The sequence below is a fragment of the Chelon labrosus genome (genome assembly GCF_963514085.1).
Source record: "Chelon labrosus genome assembly, chromosome: 11".
Taxonomy (NCBI): domain Eukaryota; kingdom Metazoa; phylum Chordata; class Actinopteri; order Mugiliformes; family Mugilidae; genus Chelon; species Chelon labrosus.
Window position 1 is genome coordinate 29,933,867 of NC_140344.1, and position 21,451 is coordinate 29,955,317.

Sequence of the window (21,451 nt, forward strand, 5' to 3'; positions counted from 1 at the left end):
GCTGCTCATTCATTCACAAACACGTTCATTGATCAAGTAAAGCCAGGAGGAGGTCGTCTTCCTCTTTACATGCAGCTCCACAGGTTACCGTGGAAACGAGATCCCCCCCGACCCCATCCCACCCCATCCCACCCCACCCCACCCCAACACATAAACAACTCAAACAGTACTGGAGGTGAACCTCTGTGCAGCTGAGTCTGGATGTCTGTACAGGACGACACGTCAAGAAATTCAAGTTTTCTTCTGCAGGAGTTCTGGAGGGAGGGAGGGAGGAGGGGGGGGGAGGGGGGAGGAGGATGGTGGGAGGAGGATGGGGAGGTGGGGGGAGGAGGATGGGGAGGGGAGCACCAATCATAAACCTCTTCCACCACAGGAGCAGAACTTTAACCTGACAGGTCGTCATCTCCACATTTAGAGTCTCAATAAATACCTGGGGGGTTCCTCAGGGCTCTACTCTTGGTCCTTCAAAGTTTCAGTTCAGTTAAAGCTGCGTCACGTCGTCGTCCTCTGGACTGTTTAGTCTCTTTCAGCTCAGTTTTTGGTCTCTACAGTCCTCCTTCCTGACGCTGAGACTGAAACACTTTTTAGTTTTAGAAACCCTGTGACATGTAAACATCTGATCCAGGTCTCTGAAATGCTGCCCGCTACCTGTACAGACAGGAAGTCAGACAGGAAGTCAGACAGGAAGTCAGACAGGAAGTCAGACAGGAAGTCAGACAGGAAGTCAGACTCTCCTGATGAGAGGGTCTCTGCTCTGAGGGCGGAGCTTTAATCATCGGCGGGATTTTAAATGTCTCGCTTTGCTTCTGGAAGTTCTGGTTTCACTTTTATGAAGCACTGGTGAACATGAGCTCCTGCTCCTGCAGTGGAAGAGGATCAGACTGAGACCTGACCCCTCCTGACCCCCCCTCCACAATAAAGACCCTCCCTCCCCCCCACAGCTTCAACCGACTCTGTTCAGAATGAGTCTCAAACGTCGGCGTGTCTCTTGGTCGCCGACTCGTCCGTCGCCGCCGTCTCTTCATGTTTATCCTTAAAACTCCTTTAACTATTATTTTCATTTTCAATTAAGCTGCAGAGAAGTTCCTGAACGTCCGACTCCTCAAACAAACATGAAGTAAAAAAGAAGAAGCATCCATCGGTTGAGTAATCGTCTCTGCTGGTCTGAGGCTCAGAGCTTGAACGCGTTTGTTCAGGTAGCAGCTTGTCTTGGTTTCAGATCAAATGAAATGTGGAAATAAAAAATCACTTTGTGAGACCTGTGAGCATCTGAGGTTTATTCTGGAGGAGAGATCATGATCATTTCAGTGTTTTAAAGTAACTTCATCCTGTAGCTGAGCCTCAGCCTCCGTCTCCCAGCATGCACCTGTCCTCTGACCGCTGCTGCACATCAACAGAAGAGAATCAAAGTGAAGTCTGCAGGAAGCAGCCAGCACCGAGCCCACTGTAGTGCAACTGGTTGGGTGATTTTGACGGGTTAAGGGGGGAGGGGAGGGGGGGCAGTAGGTCACGACAACAACCCCTCTCCTCCCCCCTCCTCCCCCCTCCTCCCCCCCAGAGAGGAAATGCTTCTGTTCTGGTTTAACTGAAGTCATGCAGCAGTTTGTTCAGATTCACACGTAGAAACAAGTGAAACACTTCAACCACGAGTCACAAGTTCAACATCACATGGCACCGGATGCAGCACATGGGAGTAAATGTGAGAGAGAGATGCCTCCCCCCTCTCCTCACCCCCTGGGACATGGCACTTTAAGTCAGGGGCCTGGCCGCCCCCCCCAGCTCTGTCTGATGAGGAATGGTCAGCTCCAGGTGTAGAAGTGCAGAGGAAGTGCCTGTGCCCCCCAGGGTCGGGGGTGAGGATGGGTGAGGATGGGTGAGGCCGGTTGTGTCCCTTCTTTTCTAGGCCAGAGACCCTGTGCAGAGTCAAAGCAGCACCCACTGAGATAAGGCCAATAGGAGGACTACCTGCTGTAGGGGTCTCCGTGGTAACCGCTGGGGCCGCCTCCCCCGCCAGGGAGCGGGCTGTGAGAGGAGGAGGAGGAGGAGGAGGAAGAGGAGGGACCCGGCAGAGAGTCTTCGTCCGTTCGGCCCCCGTCAAACACATCGTCCATGTCCACGGCCAGAGAGAGGCCAGAGGGCCGGGAGCCCGGCAGCACCTGGGGGCCCCACATGGGGGCCAGCTGTTCAGACCGGTCTGCAGCCTGGGGAGGGGGGTGGGGGTAAGACTGGGTGAGGAGGAGGGGGCCTGAGGTGGAAGGGGCGGTCAGGGTGGGGTCGGCGGCCGGTCTGGAGGCCCCGGGGCCCGTCTGGGAGCCTCGGTGGATCCGGTGGCTGACGATGATGTTGTTCCCGAAGCCCCCCATGGACGCCATCGTGGTGCTCTGCTCCCGCTGGACCACCGCCGTCATCCCCCCCTCAGCGATCAGGCGACGGATCCGAGCCAGAGCGTCCTCCCCAGAACCAAAGTCCTGAGACTCTCCTGGACCGGGACACAAAAGAGGGTTGGTTCAGTACGGGGACGTTAAAGGACAGGTCTGAGGACAGGTCTGAGGACAGGTCTGAGGACAGGTCTGAGGACATTTTAAGGACATTGACTCCCTGTTCCAGGAGGGGGTCAGAGGCTTCTTTACTGAGTGGAAGAAGAGTCTCCCTATAAACTCACCAGTCTCATTTCATTACAGTATGAGGACATCAGAGGACATCAGAGGACATTAGAGGACATTCATAGCTCTGTTGTGTCTGTGCAGACGTACCAGCAGCAGCTGTGGAGGTGTTGGCCTCGGCTGAAGCTTCAGTCTGGACCCCGTCCTGAGCTCCATTGCCTTGAGACGTCTCCTGTTGTCCCTGAGCGTCTCGGCTGGTGGACGGAGTCTCAGGAGGAACGTCTGAGGAGGAGGAGACAGACTGAGTCGTTAGAGGACGGGAGGCTTGAGTTTAACAGCCAGTAAGAGATCCAGAGACAAGGCAGAGCTGGTGTCGCTGAGTCTGATCCATTTAGAGATATTTAAATGTCCTCATCTCTCATGTGTCTTTACTTTTGTCCTCAGACTTTTTAAATCCTGACTCTGCTCTCAGAGCTGGAGCTTCTGTCCTGATCTAAGATTTACCACCAGAGGACGAAGGAGACGGAGGAGATTTAAAGACCAGTAAACAAACCTGAAACAGAACGTCACCAGCTCCACACTACCACAACTAGACAGAGAGAGATAACAGAGATAATAGAGATAATAGAGAGAGATAACGGAGATAATAGAGATAATAGAGAGAGATAACAGAGATAATAGAGAGAGATAACAGAGATAATAGACATAACAGAGAGAGATAATAGATAACAGAGATAACAGAGATAATAGACATAACAGAGAGAGATAATAGATAACAGAGATAACAGAGATAACAGAGAGAGATAACTGAGATAGAGTTAATAGACATAACAGAGAGAGATAATAGAGATAACAGAGATAATAGAGAGAGATAACAGAGATAATAGAGAGAGATAACTGAGATAGAGATAATAGACATAACAGAGAGAGATAATAGAGATAACAGAGATAATAGAGATAATAGACATAACAGAGCGATAATAGAGATAACAGAGAGAGATAACAGAGATAATAGCCATAACAGAGACAGATAGAGATAACAGAGATAAGAGAGAGAGATAACAGAGATAATAGAGATAATAGACATAACAGAGAGATAGTAGAGATAACAGAGAGATAACAGAGATAATAGAGAGAGATAACAGAGATAATAGACATAACAGAGAGAGATAATAGAGATAACAGAGAGCGATAACAGAGATAATAGAGATTATAGACATAACAGAGAGAGATAACAGAGATAATAGAGATAATAGACTTAACAGAGAGATAATAGAGATAACAGAGATAACAGAGAGAGATAACAGAGATAATAGAGATAACAATGTACAAAATTAAATGGAATTTATTGGAACAAGTTCAGCTTTTTGGTTCCAGGTTTCAAAGAGCTGGACGACCTCTCCAAATTAAAAATACTCCTCGGAGAAGGAGAGCGGGCACACCTTGCTGCCCAGTATGTGTTAACATGCCACACCCTGAGGGACAGTGAGTGATCGAGGCACACACACACACACACACACACACACACTGTATATAACTAATAGAATGTTCATAATGTATATATCTTTGATTTATTGTATTGTACTTTAATGCTCTGCTTTGGCAATATTGTTTTTTTAAGAAACTTTCATGCCAATAAAGTCCATTTTGAATTTGAATTTGAATTGAATAATAGAGATAACAGAGAGAGATAACAGAGATAATAGAGAGAGGTAGCTTTGCTTTGGCAATATTGTTTTTTTAAGAAACTTTCATGCCAATAAAGCCCATTTTGAATTGAATTTGATAACAGAGATAACAGAGATAATAGAGAGAGATAACAGAGAGATAACAGAGATAACAGAGAGAGATAACAGAGAGATAACAGAGATAATAGAGAGAGATAATAGAGAGAGATAATAGAGAGAGATAATAGAGAGAGATAACAGAGAGAGATAACAGAGAGAGATAACAGAGCGTGAGTCAGTACTGGGGGGAGGCTGGGGGACACTGGACTCTGACAGGTCTCTCTCTGTTTGTGTCTCAGCGTTCTGTAGCTGGACGATGGGCGTCTGTGTTCCCTGAGACGTGACTGACGGGGCGGGGTGTCGGGGCTGGAGGCCGATGGCGTTCATCAGACCCATGTCTCGGTCCAGACGCCAGCCGGAGCGACTCGGCCTGAAAACGAGTCACAGAGGAAGAAGGAGTCCATCAGCACGGACTAAACTAGACCCAAACTAGGACTAAGCTAGACCTAAATTAGACCCAAACCAGGACTAAGCTAGACCTAAACTAGAACTAAGCTAGAGCTAAACTAGACCCAAACCAGGACTAAGCTAGACCTAAATTAGACCCAAACCAGGACTAAGCTAGACCTAAACTAGACCCAAACTAGAACTAAGCTAGACCTAAACTAGACCTAAACTAGACCCAAACCAGGACTAAGATAGACCTAAACTAGACTTAAACTAGACCCAAACTAGGACTAAGATAGACCTAAACAATAACTAAACCAGACCTCACATGGTGCAGGTAAACATCCATCAGGTGTAGACAGTCATAGTTTCCTGTTCTTCTAATGTGCGACATGTCACTACATTATTTTGTGTCCGAGTTCAAACGCTGCTGCAAAATGCTAGCAAGCTAAGTAGTTAGCCTTCCAGTTTATATCCACTAAAGAAGAAGACTGAAGACGCGAGAGACCAAGAATGAAACCAAAAACTGAACCACCTGAGAACTGAGTGTCTGTTGGTCTCTGCAGAGTTTCCTTTAAGATCATGAAGAACAGTTCCTCTATGAAATGTTACACAAGATGTTTAAAGAGTCATTTAACTGATTTAACAGAGCTGGTGAATAAACGGTCTAGATGTTCTATCTGGTTCTACATGGTTCTATGTGGTCAGGTTTATGTCCTGTTCATTTAGTTTAGTTTAAATATCACTGAGATGAAGGTTTTCCGTCTCTTCTCGTACTGAAGATTAGATTCTAAACTTTTAAACATCTCAGTTATGGATCCTGAGATTGGCTGTTTTTTCTGCAGGTTCTCACCCGGGTCTGTCAGAAGCTCGGGTACGGCCGGATCCACTGTTGTTGACGGAGAACAGCGGCTCGCTGCTCGACTCTCCGGGGCCCTCACCATCACTTCGATAGAACCTGAACACAGACGCAGAGAGAGCTGGTTAATTGACTTCCATCCAGGAAGCCTTGAGAGCAGAGGAGGGATTCTTCATGGAATCACAGAGACCACGACCTCATTAACAGCACTAATTGGACTTCTCCAATTAACGCTCTTCCTGTTCAGACTGACTATTAGGATAATCACATCAGCTGGGGGGGGGGACTCTCTGCAGCTCATAACGAGATGACGAGTTATTAATCAAGACTTTTTCCTCTGAGCCGGGTTCAGTCAGAAACGTGGAGCTTCGTTCAGAACCATCTCTATCTGAGCATAAAGGTCAGGGGTCACACTCACACAGGCCGGCAGATCACCAGGTCTCCCTTGTTGGTTCCATAAGCCAGACCCATCCCAGGATCCGGCAGCCAGCGGGCCGAGTTGATGCTGACATGGCGCCGCTGGTCTGGAGCCATCGGGTAGACCACGTTGAACACCATCTGGAACACAGAGAGGATTAACTGCCAGGAACACCAGCTCTGGTCACGAGCAACGTTTAAAAGAACCACGACGAATGTCCAAACGGATCAAAGGATCAGGATTCAAACCATGAATCAACTGTCACATGGATTTTATTCTAAAAGCATTTGTTTGTTACTGATAAACAAAAAAAATCTGAATCTTCTTCCGGATTGTATAATGATCACAATGGTAGAATGTGATGATGTCCAGGATAAATAAAATGTCCAAAGGTTGAATTGTGTGTACGTTGCCTCCTGTAGTGGAATCAGTAGGATTTTGTAGCCAGATTCACTTTCAAGAGGTAAGAACCCAACGTGGAACACTTTGGGTTCTTTGGTTCTCCAAACGTCCAAATAGAGAGTGGGCCTGGTTCTATTGTTACTAGAACCTTTGTGGTATTTCTCTAAACTCTTGGTCCAGTTCTAGTCAAGGGGTTGCTGAATGAGTTCAGAATGATATCATTGCTATCAGGGTGTTTTCTACGATCTGATCTAGAAGACGTTTTAGTTTATCACTAATTAATCAGACACAATGTTACTGACACTGAAGTCTGACCTATCATAGAGACCAGGGTCCATGGAGACCAGGGTCCATGGAGACCAGGGTCCATGGACACCAGGGTCCATGGAGACCAGGGTCCATAGAGACCAGGGTCCATAGAGACCAGGGTCCATACAGACCAGGGTCCACAGAGACCAGGGTCCACAGAGACCAGGGTCCACAGAGACCAGGGTCCACGGAGACCAGGGTCCACAGAGACCAGGGTCCATAGAGACCAGGGTCCATGGAGACCAGGGTCATAGAGACCAGGGTCCATAGAGACCAGGGTCATAGAGACCAGGGTCATAGAGACCAGGGTCCACGGAGACCAGGGTCCATGGAGACCAAGGTCCATGGAGACCAGGGTCCACAGAGACCAGGTCCCTGTTCATGGTTCAACCTGTTCAGACCTGGTTTCAGGGTACAGGTGATAGTTAGAGGATGTATTACAACAGAAGGTCACCGTCTCACCCTGATGGAGGTCTCTCCTCCGTGAGGCTGCTGCAGGCGGAAGACTTGCGCCACCATGTGGTCGGTGGTGGGGTGCAGCAGGATCCTACGAGAGGCCAGGCCGACCATGACGTAGCATCCCATCGGAGACAGGCTGACGGAGATGGCGTTTGGACCTTTGGGAGGAAGACGTTAGAGAATCCTCGTCATTAAACCCTCGACCACGTTAAAGGCCAAAGTAAAACATTTGAGGTTCTGGTACCGAATCTCTTGGTGTAGAGCATCTCTCCCAGGTTGTGGGGAGCCAGAGAGTAGATGGCCAGGATGCCCTCATCTGGAAAACCCCTCTGACTGCTGGGGATGAAGACGGCCAACAGCTGACCGTCGGCAGAGATGTCGCAACTGGCGTCGTTGTAGATTTTACAGTTTGGCACCAGAACGTTGACCGAGGCTAGACGGGAGAAACAAAGACGTCTGTAAAATACTGCACCTTCAACCAACAGACCAGTTAACACGACACAGGAAAATGTTTCTTCCTCTCCCTCAGATTCAGAAAGGACCAGTGTCCATAAATAAAAACTAAACCCCCCCTCATCTAGCCTTCTGCAGGACAGACTGGGAGAAGCTCTGTACCGTTGCTGATCTCAGGAAGATCAAACTTGGTGAAGTCCCACCACTGCAGGCGGTAGGTGGTGTTGGCGATGTTGCTGGCGACTGCAGACTGACCGTCTCCGATCGACGCCCCTGGAGACATTCAGACCTCACATTAATATTCATATAATATACTCATACAATAGTCACAGCTTGTTCCTTACTAGGGTGAATTTTACACTTTATGCTATTTGCACATCTGGTTGAAGCCAAACTTCGTTGTGTTTGTACCCTGAAACTAATCTAAAATAATCTTTAAGTTCCTGTTTTCACACCTGGTATTAAAGCGTGTCTCCAGCCAGTGAAATCACACTGATCAGGTCAGACGATCTATTTTTATGGATTCTATAACGTGCACAATGGTAGGAAGAGTGTTTTCTCTTTACCAGCCAGGACTCTGTTGACAGAGGAGTGAGTAGCCAGGCCGGGCTGCCCTCGTTCGTGGAAGATTCCAGCGTAGGGCAGATACTCAGGCAGCAGGAAGCGTCTGAAAACATTCAACAGGTTCCAATCTGCAGACGTAGAAATGTTCGGAAGTAAAAGTCGATGACGAGTAACTGAGCTCACTCACCGAGGAACAAATCGACCCAGCGATGGTGCAGACATCCTGGCATTTCGTGGCGTCCTGTGTCTCGCTCTGTCTCCGTTATCACTGGAAACAACACCGTAAGTTAAAAAAGTTTTTATCACGACTACGAAACGCTTCAACTTCCTGCAGCTACTGTCGTCTCATTTAATCACTCCAACCAAACTCACTCCAGCTCCTCAAAGTCCACGTCGCTGTTGTCCATGGAGCTGGACGGGTTGTTGGCCGGGCTGTCGGACGAAGACGACATGGCCCGCAGCCGGTTCTGCTGGTACCGAAGAGAACGCTGGCGGATGCTGTCCCGTCTGGAAAGATACTGGATCATCCTCTGAGCGTAGTACGCTGCTGGAGAGAGTCTGCACAACAAGACGACAAGTTACAGGAAGCGACCCTGGCTGGGTTCAGGTAAAGGAGAGTACTGCAGGACGTAGACGCTGGAACCTACGTACGTAGCCTACGGCAGTGTGAGTCATTTATACTCTAATCAGTCTCTCTCTCTCTGTAACATCTCCACCCAAACACTAGGCAGCGCTGTGTCGTTTATACCAGTTGGGTTCATTTTTGTTTCTACTTCCTGCTTCACCTTCAACAATGGAGACCTGGCTGGGTCGGGGTAAATGAAGCCTAAGCGTACCTGGCTGGGTCGGGGTAAATGAAGCCTAAGCGTACCTGGCTGGGTCGGGGTAAATGAAGCCTAAGCGTACCTGGCTGGGTCGGGGTAAATGAAGCCTAAGCGTACCTGGCTGGGTCGGGGTAAATGAAGCCTAAGCGTACCTGGCTGGGTTGGGGTAAATGAAGCCTAAGCGTACCTGGCTGGGTCGGGGTAAATGAAGCCTACCTGGCTGGGTCGGGGTAAATGAAGCCTACCTGGCTGGGTCGGGGTAAATGAAGCCTAAGCGTACCTGGCTGGGTTGGAGTAAATGAAGCCTACCTGGCTGGGTCGGGGTAAATGAAGCCTAAGCGTACCTGGCTGGGTCGGGGTAAATGAAGCCTACCTGGCTGGGTCGGGGTAAATGAAGCCTACCTGGCTGGGTCGGGGTAAATGAAGCCTAAGCGTACCTGGCTGGGTCGGGGTAAATGAAGCCTACCTGGCTGGGTCGGGGTAAATGAAGCCTAAGCGTACCTGGCTGGGTTGGGGTAAATGAAGCCTAAGCGTACCTGGCTGGGTCGAGGTAAATGAAGCCTACCTGGCTGGGTCGGGGTAAATGAAGCCTAAGCGTACCTGGCTGGGTTGGGGTAAATGAAGCCTACCTGGCTGGGTCGGGGTAAATGAAGCCTACCTGGCTGGGTTGGGGTAAATGAAGCCTAAGCGTACCTGGCTGGGTCGGGGTAGATGAAGCGTACCTGGCTGGGTCGGGGTAAATGAAGCCTAAGCGTACCTGGCTGGGTCGGGGTAAATGAAGCCTACCTGGCTGGGTCGGGGTAAATGAAGCCTACCTGGCTGAGTCGGGGTAAATGAAGCCTACCTGGCTGAGTCGGGGTAAATGAAGCGTACCTGTCTGGGTCGGGGTAAATGAAGCCTACCTGTCTGGGTCGGGGTAAATGAAGCCTAAGCGTACCTGTCTGGGTCGGGGTAAATGAAGCCTACCTGTCTGGGTCGGGGTAAATGAAGCCTACCTGGCTGGGTCGGGGTAAATGAAGCCTACCTGTCTGGGTCGGGGTAAATGAAGCCTACCTGGCTGGGTTGGGGTAAATGAAGCCTAAGCGTACCTGTCTGGGTCGGGGTAAATGAAGCCTAAGCGTACCTGTCTGGGTCGGGGTAAATGAAGCGTACCTGTCTGGGTCGGGGTAAATGAAGCCTAAGCGTACCTGTCTGGGTCGGGGTAAATGAAGCCTACCTGGCTGGGTCGAGGTAAATGAAGCCTACCTGGCTGGGTTGGGGTAAATGAAGCCTAAGCGTACCTGTCTGGGTCGGGGTAAATGAAGCCTAAGCGTACCTGTCTGGGTCGGGGTAAATGAAGCGTACCTGTCTGGGTCGGGGTAAATGAAGCCTAAGCGTACCTGTCTGGGTCGGGGTAAATGAAGCCTACCTGGCTGGGTCGAGGTAAATGAAGCCTACCTGGCTGGGTTGGGGTAAATGAAGCCTACCTGGCTGGGTCGGGGTAAATGAAGCCTAAGCCTACCTGGCTGGGTTGGGGTAAATGAAGCCTACCTGGCTGGGTCGGGGTAAATGAAGCCTAAGCGTACCTGGCTGGGTTGGGGTAAATGAAGCCTACCTGGCTGGGTCGGGGTAAATGAAGCCTAAGCGTACCTGGCTGGGTCGGGGTAAATGAAGCGTACCTGGCTGGGTCGGGGTAAATGAAGCCTACCTGGCTGGGTCGGGGTAAATGAAGCCTAAGCGTACCTGGCTGGGTCGAGGTAAATGAAGCCTACCTGGCTGGGTCGGGGTAAATGAAGCCTACCTGGCTGGGTTGGGGTAAATGAAGCCTAAGCGTACCTGGCTGGGTCGGGGTAGATGAAGCCTAAGCGTACCTGGCTGGGTCGGGGTAAATGAAGCCTAAGCCTACCTGGCTGAGTCGGGGTAAATGAAGCCTACCTGGCTGGGTCGGGGTAAATGAAGCGTACCTGTCTGGGTCGGGGTAAATGAAGCCTACCTGTCTGGGTCGGGGTAAATGAAGCCTAAGCGTACCTGTCTGGGTCGGGGTAAATGAAGCCTACCTGTCTGGGTCGGGGTAAATGAAGCCTACCTGTCTGGGTCGGGGTAAATGAAGCCTACCTGTCTGGGTCGGGGTAAATGAAGCCTACCTGGCTGGGTCGGGGTAAATGAAGCCTACCTGGCTGGGTCGGGGTAAATGAAGCGTACCTGTCTGGGTCGGGGTAAATGAAGCCTAAGCGTACCTGTCTGGGTCGGGGTAAATGAAGCCTACCTGGCTGGGTCGGGGTAGATGAAGCCTACCTGGCTGGGTCGGGGTAGATGAAGCCTACCTGTCTGGGTCGGGGTAAATGAAGCCTACCTGGCTGGGTCGGGGTAAATGAAGCCTACCTGGCTGGGTCGGGGTAAATGAAGCCTACCTGGCTGGGTCGGGGTAAATGGGGTGGTCTCGTGACCCTGACATGTCGTAGCGAGACAACGATAACAGAGATGATTCCAACAGTCGCCTGCAGAAAGAAAGCAGAAACTATGACAGAGCTCACGTCAGCCGACCGACCACCGTCTGCTGGAGGGAGAACCCGTCTAACACATACCTCCTCAGGGAGTCCTCGTCTGGGGGGTCAACAGGCATTTCTTGGCTTAAGGCCTCCGGTGGCTCTGCAGATCGTCCAGCAGCCGCCTGCCGATACACCCTCTCCCACTGCGCCGTGTCCTGGTTGTACACCAAGCCCACGGTCTGCTCTCCGGGCTGGCTGGAGGACGCCGCCAGAGGGAAGGCCACGGTTCCTGCTGCTCCACCTGCAGGGGCTCCCTGCTGCTCGCTGGGCTCCAGGGGAACCCTCCTCTCTTGGGCTTGGCCCTCTAGAGTCCTCCTGCTTTCGTCAGGCTGCCAGGGAGGAGCGGAAGAAGGGAAGGAAGAGGAGGAGGAGGAAGAGGAGGGCTCCAGGGTGGAGGCGGAGGTGGAGGAGGCCTGGTTGGTGCGCTCCCAGCGCTGAGAGTCATGGTTGAAGGTCAGAAGGTTGTGGCAGGCCCGGCAGCGGTTCAGATGGCCTCGGGAGGCCGGGGGAGGAACGTTGTTCTCTAGGCTGTGGGAGGACGGGGGAGGGGGGAGAGGGGGCTGGTAGTGGATGATAGTAGGGGAGGAGGTGGAGGAAGAGGAGGACGGCCCAGCTCTGTCTGGGTCCATGTTGTTGTTCAGCAGCTCCTGGTTCTGCTCCTGGCTTCCGTCGGCCATGGTGACCCCCAGTGGCGGCTCCAGGTCCTGCATGCGGTCGAACTCCATGAAGTAGCGGCTCAGGTTGCACTGCAGGACGTTACGAAAGGAGGCCGTGTTGCTGCGAGAGCCGTCCCAGAACGGGTGGTGCCCGCTGCTTGTACCTGAGGAGTCCCGGGCGCCGGGCTCTCCTTGCTGGGGGAAACCCCGTCCTTCAGAGGCGGAGGTGTAGACGGGGGAGGAGCTGTCCTGCTGCCGGAGCACAGACAAGAGGCTGATGGAGGAGGAGGAGGAGGTTCTGGGAGGCAGCATGCCTGCACCGACACCGCCGTCCCTCATGCTTAGCAGGTTGCGAGTCCAGTCGGGTCCTGGTCTGGAGGTGGAGTGCGGCTCGATGCCGCTGGCCGCGCTGGGATTGAGAGAAGTGCCGGCGCTGTAGTAGACGGAGGTGAAAGCTGAGGCTCGCTCCGAGGGCTGTCTGGGCTCGGTCCGGGCCGAGGAGAAGGTGGAGGCCGGGGGAGGCTGGGGGGCGTCTGACGGCCCCCTGGAATCGGGCTGAGGAGCAGAGGGGCCATCGGCAGCCAGGGAGGGGTTACGACTGACGGAGCAGCGACTGCACAGGCAAACCATGCCCAGGTGCTGTGTGCAGCCGGGGAAAGGAGGGCTGCGCTCCGACCCCGGATACTGGGCCAGAGGAGCGCCGGGGGGTTCTCCAAGACCACCTCCACTCTCACCGAGAGGGCGCTGTGGCTCACCCCCCGCCTGAGCCCCTGGAGAGCGAGATGACAAGATGTGGAGGAAGTTGTGGAGGATGGGGGTGCGACGGACCGGCTGGGACGGCAGGAAGGAGCGCTGGCGGAAGTGAGGCATCTCAACGCTGTCCATGGGAACCTCCGAGTCCTCCTCGTTCTGAAAGACAGGACAGAGTCAGAGAGGTCAGCAGGCTGGGGGGGGGGGACAAATCTCCTCAAACTGACTCTCTGTAATAAATCAGATTCATCTACAGGCATCAGTCAAAGAGTCAGACTCACCTGCTGATTGGACGGATTCACTATCGCTGTGAGCAGGTTGTGACCCAGAGGATCAAACCTCACCAACCTGAAAGGAGAACAAGAACAAATGAACGAGGAACCATCTACATGAAACTAACAAGGTTATCTCTGCATCTCATACAAATATATTCAGAAGACGACGCGTTTACGAAGGATTCAAGAGTAATCCATGTCAATCATTTAAAGACGTCTCTAGCTTTCTAACATCCCTGTGGGACGTCCCGACTCACCGTACTCTCTCCGTGTCACTGCCGGTCTTGACCACAGCGAAGGGCTCCGGGCGGCTCCAGTCCCAGAAGTGGAGCTCGTTGTTGGTGGCGATCAGGAGGAGCTGAGCGGTCGGGTGGAAGGCCAGAGAGGCAATGGCAACGTTGCTCTCTGTGAACCAACTCTCACTGCCGCCCTGCACCAGACACAACCACAAAACAAAATAAACCGCTGGTCAGAAGTGTCTCCATCAATGTAATGAGACTCAGGTGTGGTTCAGGTCCTGGTTTAGTTTCAATAAATCAGGGATTTGTCTCAGTCTGATCTTTGTGGACAAAGGAGCTTTCTGAGGAGCTCAGAGAAAGAGTTGTTGTTGCTCATCAGGCTGGAAAAGGTTCCAGAACCATCTCTAAAGAGTTTGGAACCCACAAATAATCCACAGTCAGACAGACTGAAGACGACTGTTCCCCTCCACAGGAGTGGTCCACCAACAAAGATCACTCCATAATAGTCTGAGAGGTCCCAGAGGAACCCAGGGGAACTTCTAAGCAGCTGAAGGTCTTGGACTTTTCTCACAGACTGTTGTTAAGACGCGTCCCCAATCATTCATCTCTGTGTTGGTTCAGTACAGACTCAACCAACCACGACGGAAACAGCTGAGAACCAGCTGGACCAGAGCTGGGACGGGTGACTGACTCAGCACCAGTTCATTTAGACACCGCTGGATAAACAGGGAGAAGAATAAGAGCGCTTCTGTAACGTTGGTAAAATGGACCTGAGGACATCTGCAGAGGGTCTTCTGTGTCTCTGGTACCAGTCAGTCCACTTTCATGTGGTTCTGTTATTGTGAAGTTTTAATATTATCCAGGTGAAGCCTTTAAATAAGACCAGGAGGTTTTCTGTCTCTTCCTGTTCTGCAGATTATTTTCTTAACTTTTTAAATTTATGCAAAACCAAGAAATAAACACTGAAGCTACAGAAATAAATCACGGTACCAGAAGAAACCAGAACCAGTCTTCTTGTTGTCTCCAGTCTCTCTGTCTCCACTTTGTTGTCCTGATCAGAAACAAGCATCTGTCCACTCTGAGGGACGGATTTAGTTTCAATAAATCAGGGATTTGTCTCAGTCTGATCTTTGTGGACGAAGGAGCTTTCTGAGGAGCTCAGAGAAAGAGTTGTTGTTGCTCATCAGGCTGGAAAAGGTTCCAGAACCATCTCTAAAGAGTTTGGAACCCACAAATAATCCACAGTCAGACAGACTGAAGACGACTGTTCCCCTCCACAGGAGTGGTCCACCAACAAAGATCACTCCATAATAGTCTGAGAGGTCCCAGAGGAACCCAGGGGAACTTCTAAGCAGCTGAAGGTCTTGGACTTTTCTCACAGACTGTTGTTAAGACGCGTCTCCAATCATTCATCTGTGTGTTGGTTCAGTACAGACTCATCTCTTAGAGACTCTCTCGGGACCCGTCCCACTACTGATGTCTGTATTAATATTGTTAATGACGTCCTCTATATTCCTACAAATAGTTTTATGTTCTTATTTGTGCGTTCAGACAGGTCCTGACTCTGTTCGTACTCTGGAGTCTTGGTTCGTCCTGTGACCTCTGCTCCGTCTGAACGTTTGTTCTGTTTCATGCAAAATAAAAAGTTATAAATTAAAATAAAAGGCGCTCCAGGAAGACGCCGTGGTCACAGAACCCGGGACTCACGTGCAGGTCCCAGATGCGGACTTCGCCATCGAGGCACCCGGACGCCACCAGGCCAGGTATCGTGGGGTGAAAGGTCACACACCAGGGGGTTCTACGGTGGCCCACTAAGGAATGTAGGCACTTTCCAGTCTTCACCTCCGTTATGTAAATATTGTGGTTGACGTGTGTGGATGCCATCAGAGTCCTACGACAGGACAGAAAAAGACAACATGAGATCAGAGTCTGGACCTAAACCTGAAAACACACCAGGACCAACACCAGCTGATCCAGAACCAGAACCACAGACACAGAGCCAGAGCCAGGTTGTTCTAGACCACATGAAGAACCTGTTCACCTGCTCCAGATGATAACATGTTAGTGAGACCAGACTAGACTGGTATCTGATGTGATCACATGTTATCTGAATATCAGTCCCTGTCCTCTGATTGGATAAGAGACGTTAGCCTATCTGATCTCAGTTAGCATTAGCTAGCAGAACTAGCTAGCTGCTACAGATGAGGAGGAAGGAGCATCACTGGGATACTGAAGCAGGGGCTGTGGGGGGGTGGGGGGGTGGGGGGTCTCACCTGTCGGGGCTGAACGCCAGCAGGAAGGTAGAGCGAGGGCTGTCCGGTAGCTCCACCTTCTGTCAGAGGCACAAACAGAATGACAGTCACATTCAGGTCATCGTTTAATTCATCTCTGAGTTAACTACGAACTTTTATCTGAACGTGATGTTAAGGAGGGTTTGGATGGGGTCATGACTCGTGTCTGTAATGATGTGAACAGTCAGATTAACTCTTTACATCTTGGTCCCTAACCTTTTTATTTTTATCTCAGTGTGGAGGAACGCTAACATTCTGGTCTCGTTCCATCCGCTGATGAAGACGCTGCAGGGATGAGCCGGTCCACATGTCTCTGGGTCGTCTCTGTGTCACTAGTTTAATAAAAGTCTTACCTGACTCTGCCACTTCATCCATCGGACCTTCTCCTCCACCAGGAGCTGCAGGAGCCGCTGGGAGCCAAACGTCTGGGAACCCCGCTCCCTGCTGGACAGGATCCGGACCGAGTTCCTCTGACGGGACGCCATGACGCTACCGGGCCTCAGCTGATCGGCTGCTCACTCCCACTGCTGCCAGTCGGTCGCCATGCAGGGTCTAGGCTGAGAGGAGGAAGGTTTAGTTCTCCTGAAAGAGGGGCCACCTGCGTTCACACCCAACCACGACGGAAACAGCTGAGAACCAGCTGGACCAGAGCTGGGACGGGTGACTGACTCAGCACCAGTTCATTTAGACACCGCTGGATAAACAGGGAGAAGAATAAGAGCGCTTCTGTAACGTTGGTAAAATGGACCTGAGGACATCTGCAGAGGGTCTTCTGTGTCTCTGGTACCAGTCAGTCCACTTTCATGTGGTTCTGTTATAGTGAAGTTTTAATATTATCCAGGTGAAGCCTTTAAATAAGACCAGGAGGTTTTCTGTCTCTTCCTGTTCTGCAGATTATTTTCTTAACTTTTTAAATTTATGCAAAACCAAGAAATAAACACTGAAGCTACAGAAATAAATCACGGTACCAGAAGAAACCAGAACCAGTCTTCTTGTTGTCTCCAGTTTCTCTGTCTCCACTTTGTCCTGATCAGAAACAAGCGTCTGTCCACTCTGAGGGACGGATGGCTCTGACAGGTAGATGTTCACCTGACGCCAGCTCACATAGATTTAGGAATATCACGATCATTTTTAAAATCAGACGCTTCAGCCAAGTCTGATCCTCCATCGTTATTAATTTCAGGTCTGTCACAAACAAAAACCACGTCCCTGAAACGTCAAGACTTCTTCTTCTTCTGTTTTAATGGTGGTGAGCTGGCGTCAGAGCTGCCAGAATAAAAGAAGAACTAGAACCCTGGTTCTACCATGAAGGTCGTCCTCTGTTAGTCAGTAACTAGTGTGGATGTGTGGTGAGGTGGTAGTAGTTGATCATCTAAACAGAATCCATGGAGTCCACTCAGTCAAAGGCTGCACCCAAACAACAACAACAAACACTGAACGTTTAGAAGAAGAGAGGACAAGGAAGACAAGGACAGACTTTAGGAAGCTACAGGAGACCACCTCTAGGAGAAGACAAGGAAGACAAGGACAGACTTTAGGAAGCTACAGGAGACCAACTCTAGGAGAAGACAAGGAAGACAAGGACAGACTTTAGGAAGCTACAGGAGACCAACTCCAGGAGAAGACAAGGAAGACAAGGACAGACTTTAGGAAGCTACAGGAGACCAACTCTAGGAGAAGACAAGGAAGACAAGGACAGACTTTAGGAAGACACAGGAGACCAACTCTAGGAGAAGACAAGGAAGACAAGGACAGACTTTAGGAAGCTACAGGAGACCAACTCTAGGAGAAGACAAGGAAGACAAGGACAGACTTTAGGACGACACAGGAGACCAACTCTAGGAGAAGACAAGGAAGACAAGGACAGACTTTAGGAAGACACAGGAGACCAACTCTAGGAGAAGACAAGGAAGACAAGGACAGACTTTAGGAAGCTACAGGAGACCAACTCTAGGAGAAGACAAGGAAGACAAGGACAGACTTTAGGACGCTACAGGAGACCAACTCTAGGAGAAGACAAGGAAGACAAGGACAGACTTTAGGAAGACACAGGAGACCAACTCTAGGAGAAGACAAGGACAGACTTTAGGAAGCTACAGGAGACCAACTCTAGGAGAAGACAAGGAAGACAAGGACAGACTTTAGGAAGACACAGGAGACCAACTCTAGGAGAAGACAAGGAAGACAAGGACAGACTTTAGGAAGACACAGGAGACCAACTCTAGGAGAAGACAAGGAAGACAAGGACAGACTTTAGGAAGCTACAGGAGACCAACTCTAGGAGAAGACAAGGAAGACAAGGACAGACTTTAGGGAGCTACAGGAGACCAACTCTAGGAGAAGACAAGGAAGACAAGGACGGACTTTAGGAAGCTACAGGAGACCAACTCTAGGAGAAGACAAGGAAGACAAGGACAGACTTTAGGAAGACACAAGAGACCAACTCTAGGAGAAGACAAGGAAGACAAGGACAGACTTTAGGAAGCTACAGGAGACCAACTCTAGGAGAAGACAAGGAAGACAAGGACAGACTTTAGGACGCTACAGGAGACCAACTCTAGGACATTTAGGACCAGAGAGGGACGTCCCTACACATCAGGCTAGGAGACACTTGGTGGGACTCTCTCTGGGACCGGGGTCAGGACGTCTCCAAGGAGACGAGGCGTCTGGAGGACATTATCTGGAGGACATTATCTGGACATTCTTGACTCGTCTGATCAACGTGTCTGATCGTACAGATCCCAGATCAGTGTATCAGCTGTTAATGATCAGTTGATGAAGACCTAATGAATCGATGTCAGATCTTTCAGATGAAGATTGATTTAATTAAATCATTGAGGCTCTAACACCATCCGTCCTACGATGTTCTCACTCTAACACCATCCCTCCTCTGATGTTCTCACTCTAACACCATCCGTCCTCCGATGTTCTCACTCTAACACCATCCCTCCTCCGATGTTCTCACTCTAACACCATCCGTCCTACGATGTTCTCACTCTAACACCATCCGTCCTCCGATGTTCTCACTCTAACACCATCCGTCCTACGATGTTCTCACTCTAACACCATCCGTCCTCCGATGTTCTCACTCTAACACCATCCCTCCTCCGATGTTCTCACTCTAACACCATCCGTCCTACGATGTTCTCACTCTAACACCATCCCTCCTCTGATGTTCTCACTCTAACACCATCCGTCCTACGATGTTCTCACTCTAACACCATCCGTCCTCCGATGTTCTCACTCTAACACCATCCCTCCTCTGATGTTCTCACTCTAACACCATCCGTCCTACGATGTTCTCACTCTAACACCATCCGTCCTACGATGTTCTCACTCTAACACCATCCGTCCTCCGATGTTCTCACTCTAACACCATCCCTCCTCTGATGTTCTCACTCTAACACCATCCGTCCTCCGATGTTCTCACTCTAACACCATCCCTCCTCCGATGTTCTCACTCTAACACCATCCGTCCTACGATGTTCTCACTCTAACACCATCCGTCCTCCGATGTTCTCACTCTAACACCATCCGTCCTACGATGTTCTCACTCTAACACCATCCGTCCTCCGATGTTCTCACTCTAACACCATCCCTCCTCCGATGTTCTCACTCTAACACCATCCCTCCTCTGATGTTCTCACTCTAACACCATCCGTCCTACGATGTTCTCACTCTAACACCATCCCTCCTCTGATGTTCTCACTCTAACACCATCCGTCCTCCGATGTTCTCACTCTAACACCATCCGTCCTACGATGTTCTCACTCTAACACCATCCGTCCTACGATGTTCTCACTCTAACACCATCCGTCCTACGATGTTCTCACTCTAACACCATCCGTCCTCTGATGTTCTCACTCTAACACACGTTCCATCATGTTTCTACATGAAATGCAAAATATTTGAACAATCAGTTTAGTCATCGATGTTTTAAAATCAAGATTAATTAGAATCACACAATAGATTCTTTAAAACCAGCTCCATCAGAATCTACTGTTCTCACTAGGCTGGGATCACAACCCGGTTCTGACGGAGAACCGGTTCCAGTTCTTATGATCCATCTGACTCGTTGATTCCTCCACGATGTTCTCACCCTTAGCACGACGTGTCTGTGTGACAGAGAGTTTATTTACAGACATCAGATGTTTAGAGTGAAACTGGACCCAGATGAGTCTCTGACTGGACCTGAGACAAACAAACCTGATCAGCTGATTGATGGACAAATAAAACCTGAATCATCTCAGACATTCAAACGTCCTTAGCTCAGCAGTGAGGACGTCTGGACCGGACTCACTGATGAAGTCTCTGATCTGATTCCACTTAAATAAACTGAGCTGAGACAGAACCGGACCCAAACACAGCAGAACCACCGAACTGGGTTTGAATTAAAGCTGCTCCCTGGTCAGCAGCAGCTCCTCTTCACGTTAAAGGTTCTGTCCAGGAGAACAGGGCACACGGCTGGCCTCACTAGAACCACCAGAGAACATTTAAAGGTCCGTTTAGATCCTGCTAGCTGAAGCCAGGGGTAGCCAAGCTAACAGCTAGCTCAGCCCGGATACAGCTAACAAACCACGGATGAGCAGAGTGAGACGAGCCCTGGTCCGGGATTTAAACCACACAGACGTCGACTTAAAGGTTTAGACTCGGGATTAAACCATGAATCAAACGATGCCGCTGTAAAAAGAAGCGTTTAAACCGTGGACGGTGTCCGGCCTACCTTCCTCGGTCGGCTGGCTCTCCGGCGCTGCCATCATAGGCGGTGCTAACAGGCTAACTAACAGGCTAGCCCGCTAGCTAGCTCGGCCAGAAACGGAAAATGTGGCCGATGACAAATAATAAAGAATCTGGCGCAAACATCAGAGTCGAGCGGTTCTCAGATTGAAGAGCGACCGCAGAAGTCACCGGGAAACATTCACATTATATGAGGGAGCGAAGAGAAACGTCTCCTAAGGCATTGGTCCTGTTTTATTAGCTGCCCGACGCCAAACTGCTACTGCGTATCTAGCTAGCTGCTAGCTAGCGACACAGGCTTATCAACAGAGCACCGATCACTACGACTCGAACACAGGGACAGAAAAACTCCATTCAATAAAAATTGTGTGAATATATTTTTTATTTAAAATGAAACGAAAAAAGAAAACACTCTTAGAGTCTTAGCTGAATATTTTAACCGTCATGTGATATTCGTATAATAAAGTAATTTATCAGGACTCAGCTTCTCTTCCATCGATCAGAAATCCTGGAAATGATTGATTTTATGGACGAAGTCAGACTGAACGAATTTATTCAACTAATTAGAAAACACGCTCCATAAAAACTGAGACGAGCTCTCATCACTGTGTTCATGTGAAGGAGGAGCTGCTGAGTGTCTGGTTCATTACTGATGTGAGACCTGGTTCATTACTGATGTGAGACCTGGTTCATTACTGATGTGAGACCTGGTTCCTCTGAGGATGAAGCTTCAGGGTTCAGGTCTAATCTGAGTCTTTGTCTCTAAAATAAATCAGATCTTAACATGTGAGAGTCTTTCCATCTTGTTCCAACATCTGGATCATGTCTCCAAGTCAACCAGCAGCTGTTGATGGTTCTGATCCAGCGGTAGGTAGAGATCCATTAGAGACAGCAGCTGCTACAATATTCT

The 21,451-nt window shown here is 50.0% G+C and overlaps 1 protein-coding gene across 5 annotated transcripts; it reads right to left on the reverse strand.

Moving 5' to 3' along the window:
- Positions 1-153: 153 nt before the first annotated feature.
- ambra1b (autophagy/beclin-1 regulator 1b) lies at positions 154-21,333 on the reverse strand. Of its 5 annotated transcripts, XM_084555882.1 has the most exons (20): positions 21,226-21,283; positions 20,528-21,179; positions 16,158-16,361; positions 15,787-15,845; positions 15,221-15,404; positions 13,532-13,704; positions 13,281-13,347; positions 11,630-13,158; positions 11,456-11,542; positions 8,614-8,799; positions 8,429-8,509; positions 8,244-8,344; positions 7,840-7,950; positions 7,469-7,657; positions 7,228-7,382; positions 6,055-6,194; positions 5,631-5,735; positions 4,573-4,760; positions 2,754-2,885; positions 154-2,479 (listed from the first exon to the last, which is right to left on the reverse strand). In XM_084555882.1, the coding sequence occupies exons 3-20, from the start codon at positions 16,287-16,289 to the stop codon at positions 1,962-1,964; spliced, it is 4,137 nt and encodes a 1,378-aa protein (XP_084412008.1). In that variant the 5' UTR covers positions 16,290-16,361; positions 20,528-21,179; positions 21,226-21,283; the 3' UTR covers positions 154-1,961. The 5 variants fall into 5 exon arrangements, with proteins under 5 accessions (XP_084412008.1, XP_084412012.1, XP_084412011.1 ...); XM_084555886.1 differs by having other exon boundaries at positions 16,158-16,356; positions 20,528-21,333; XM_084555885.1 differs by lacking the exons at positions 20,528-21,179; positions 21,226-21,283 and adding an exon at positions 16,773-17,439.
- Positions 21,334-21,451: the final 118 nt, after the last annotated feature.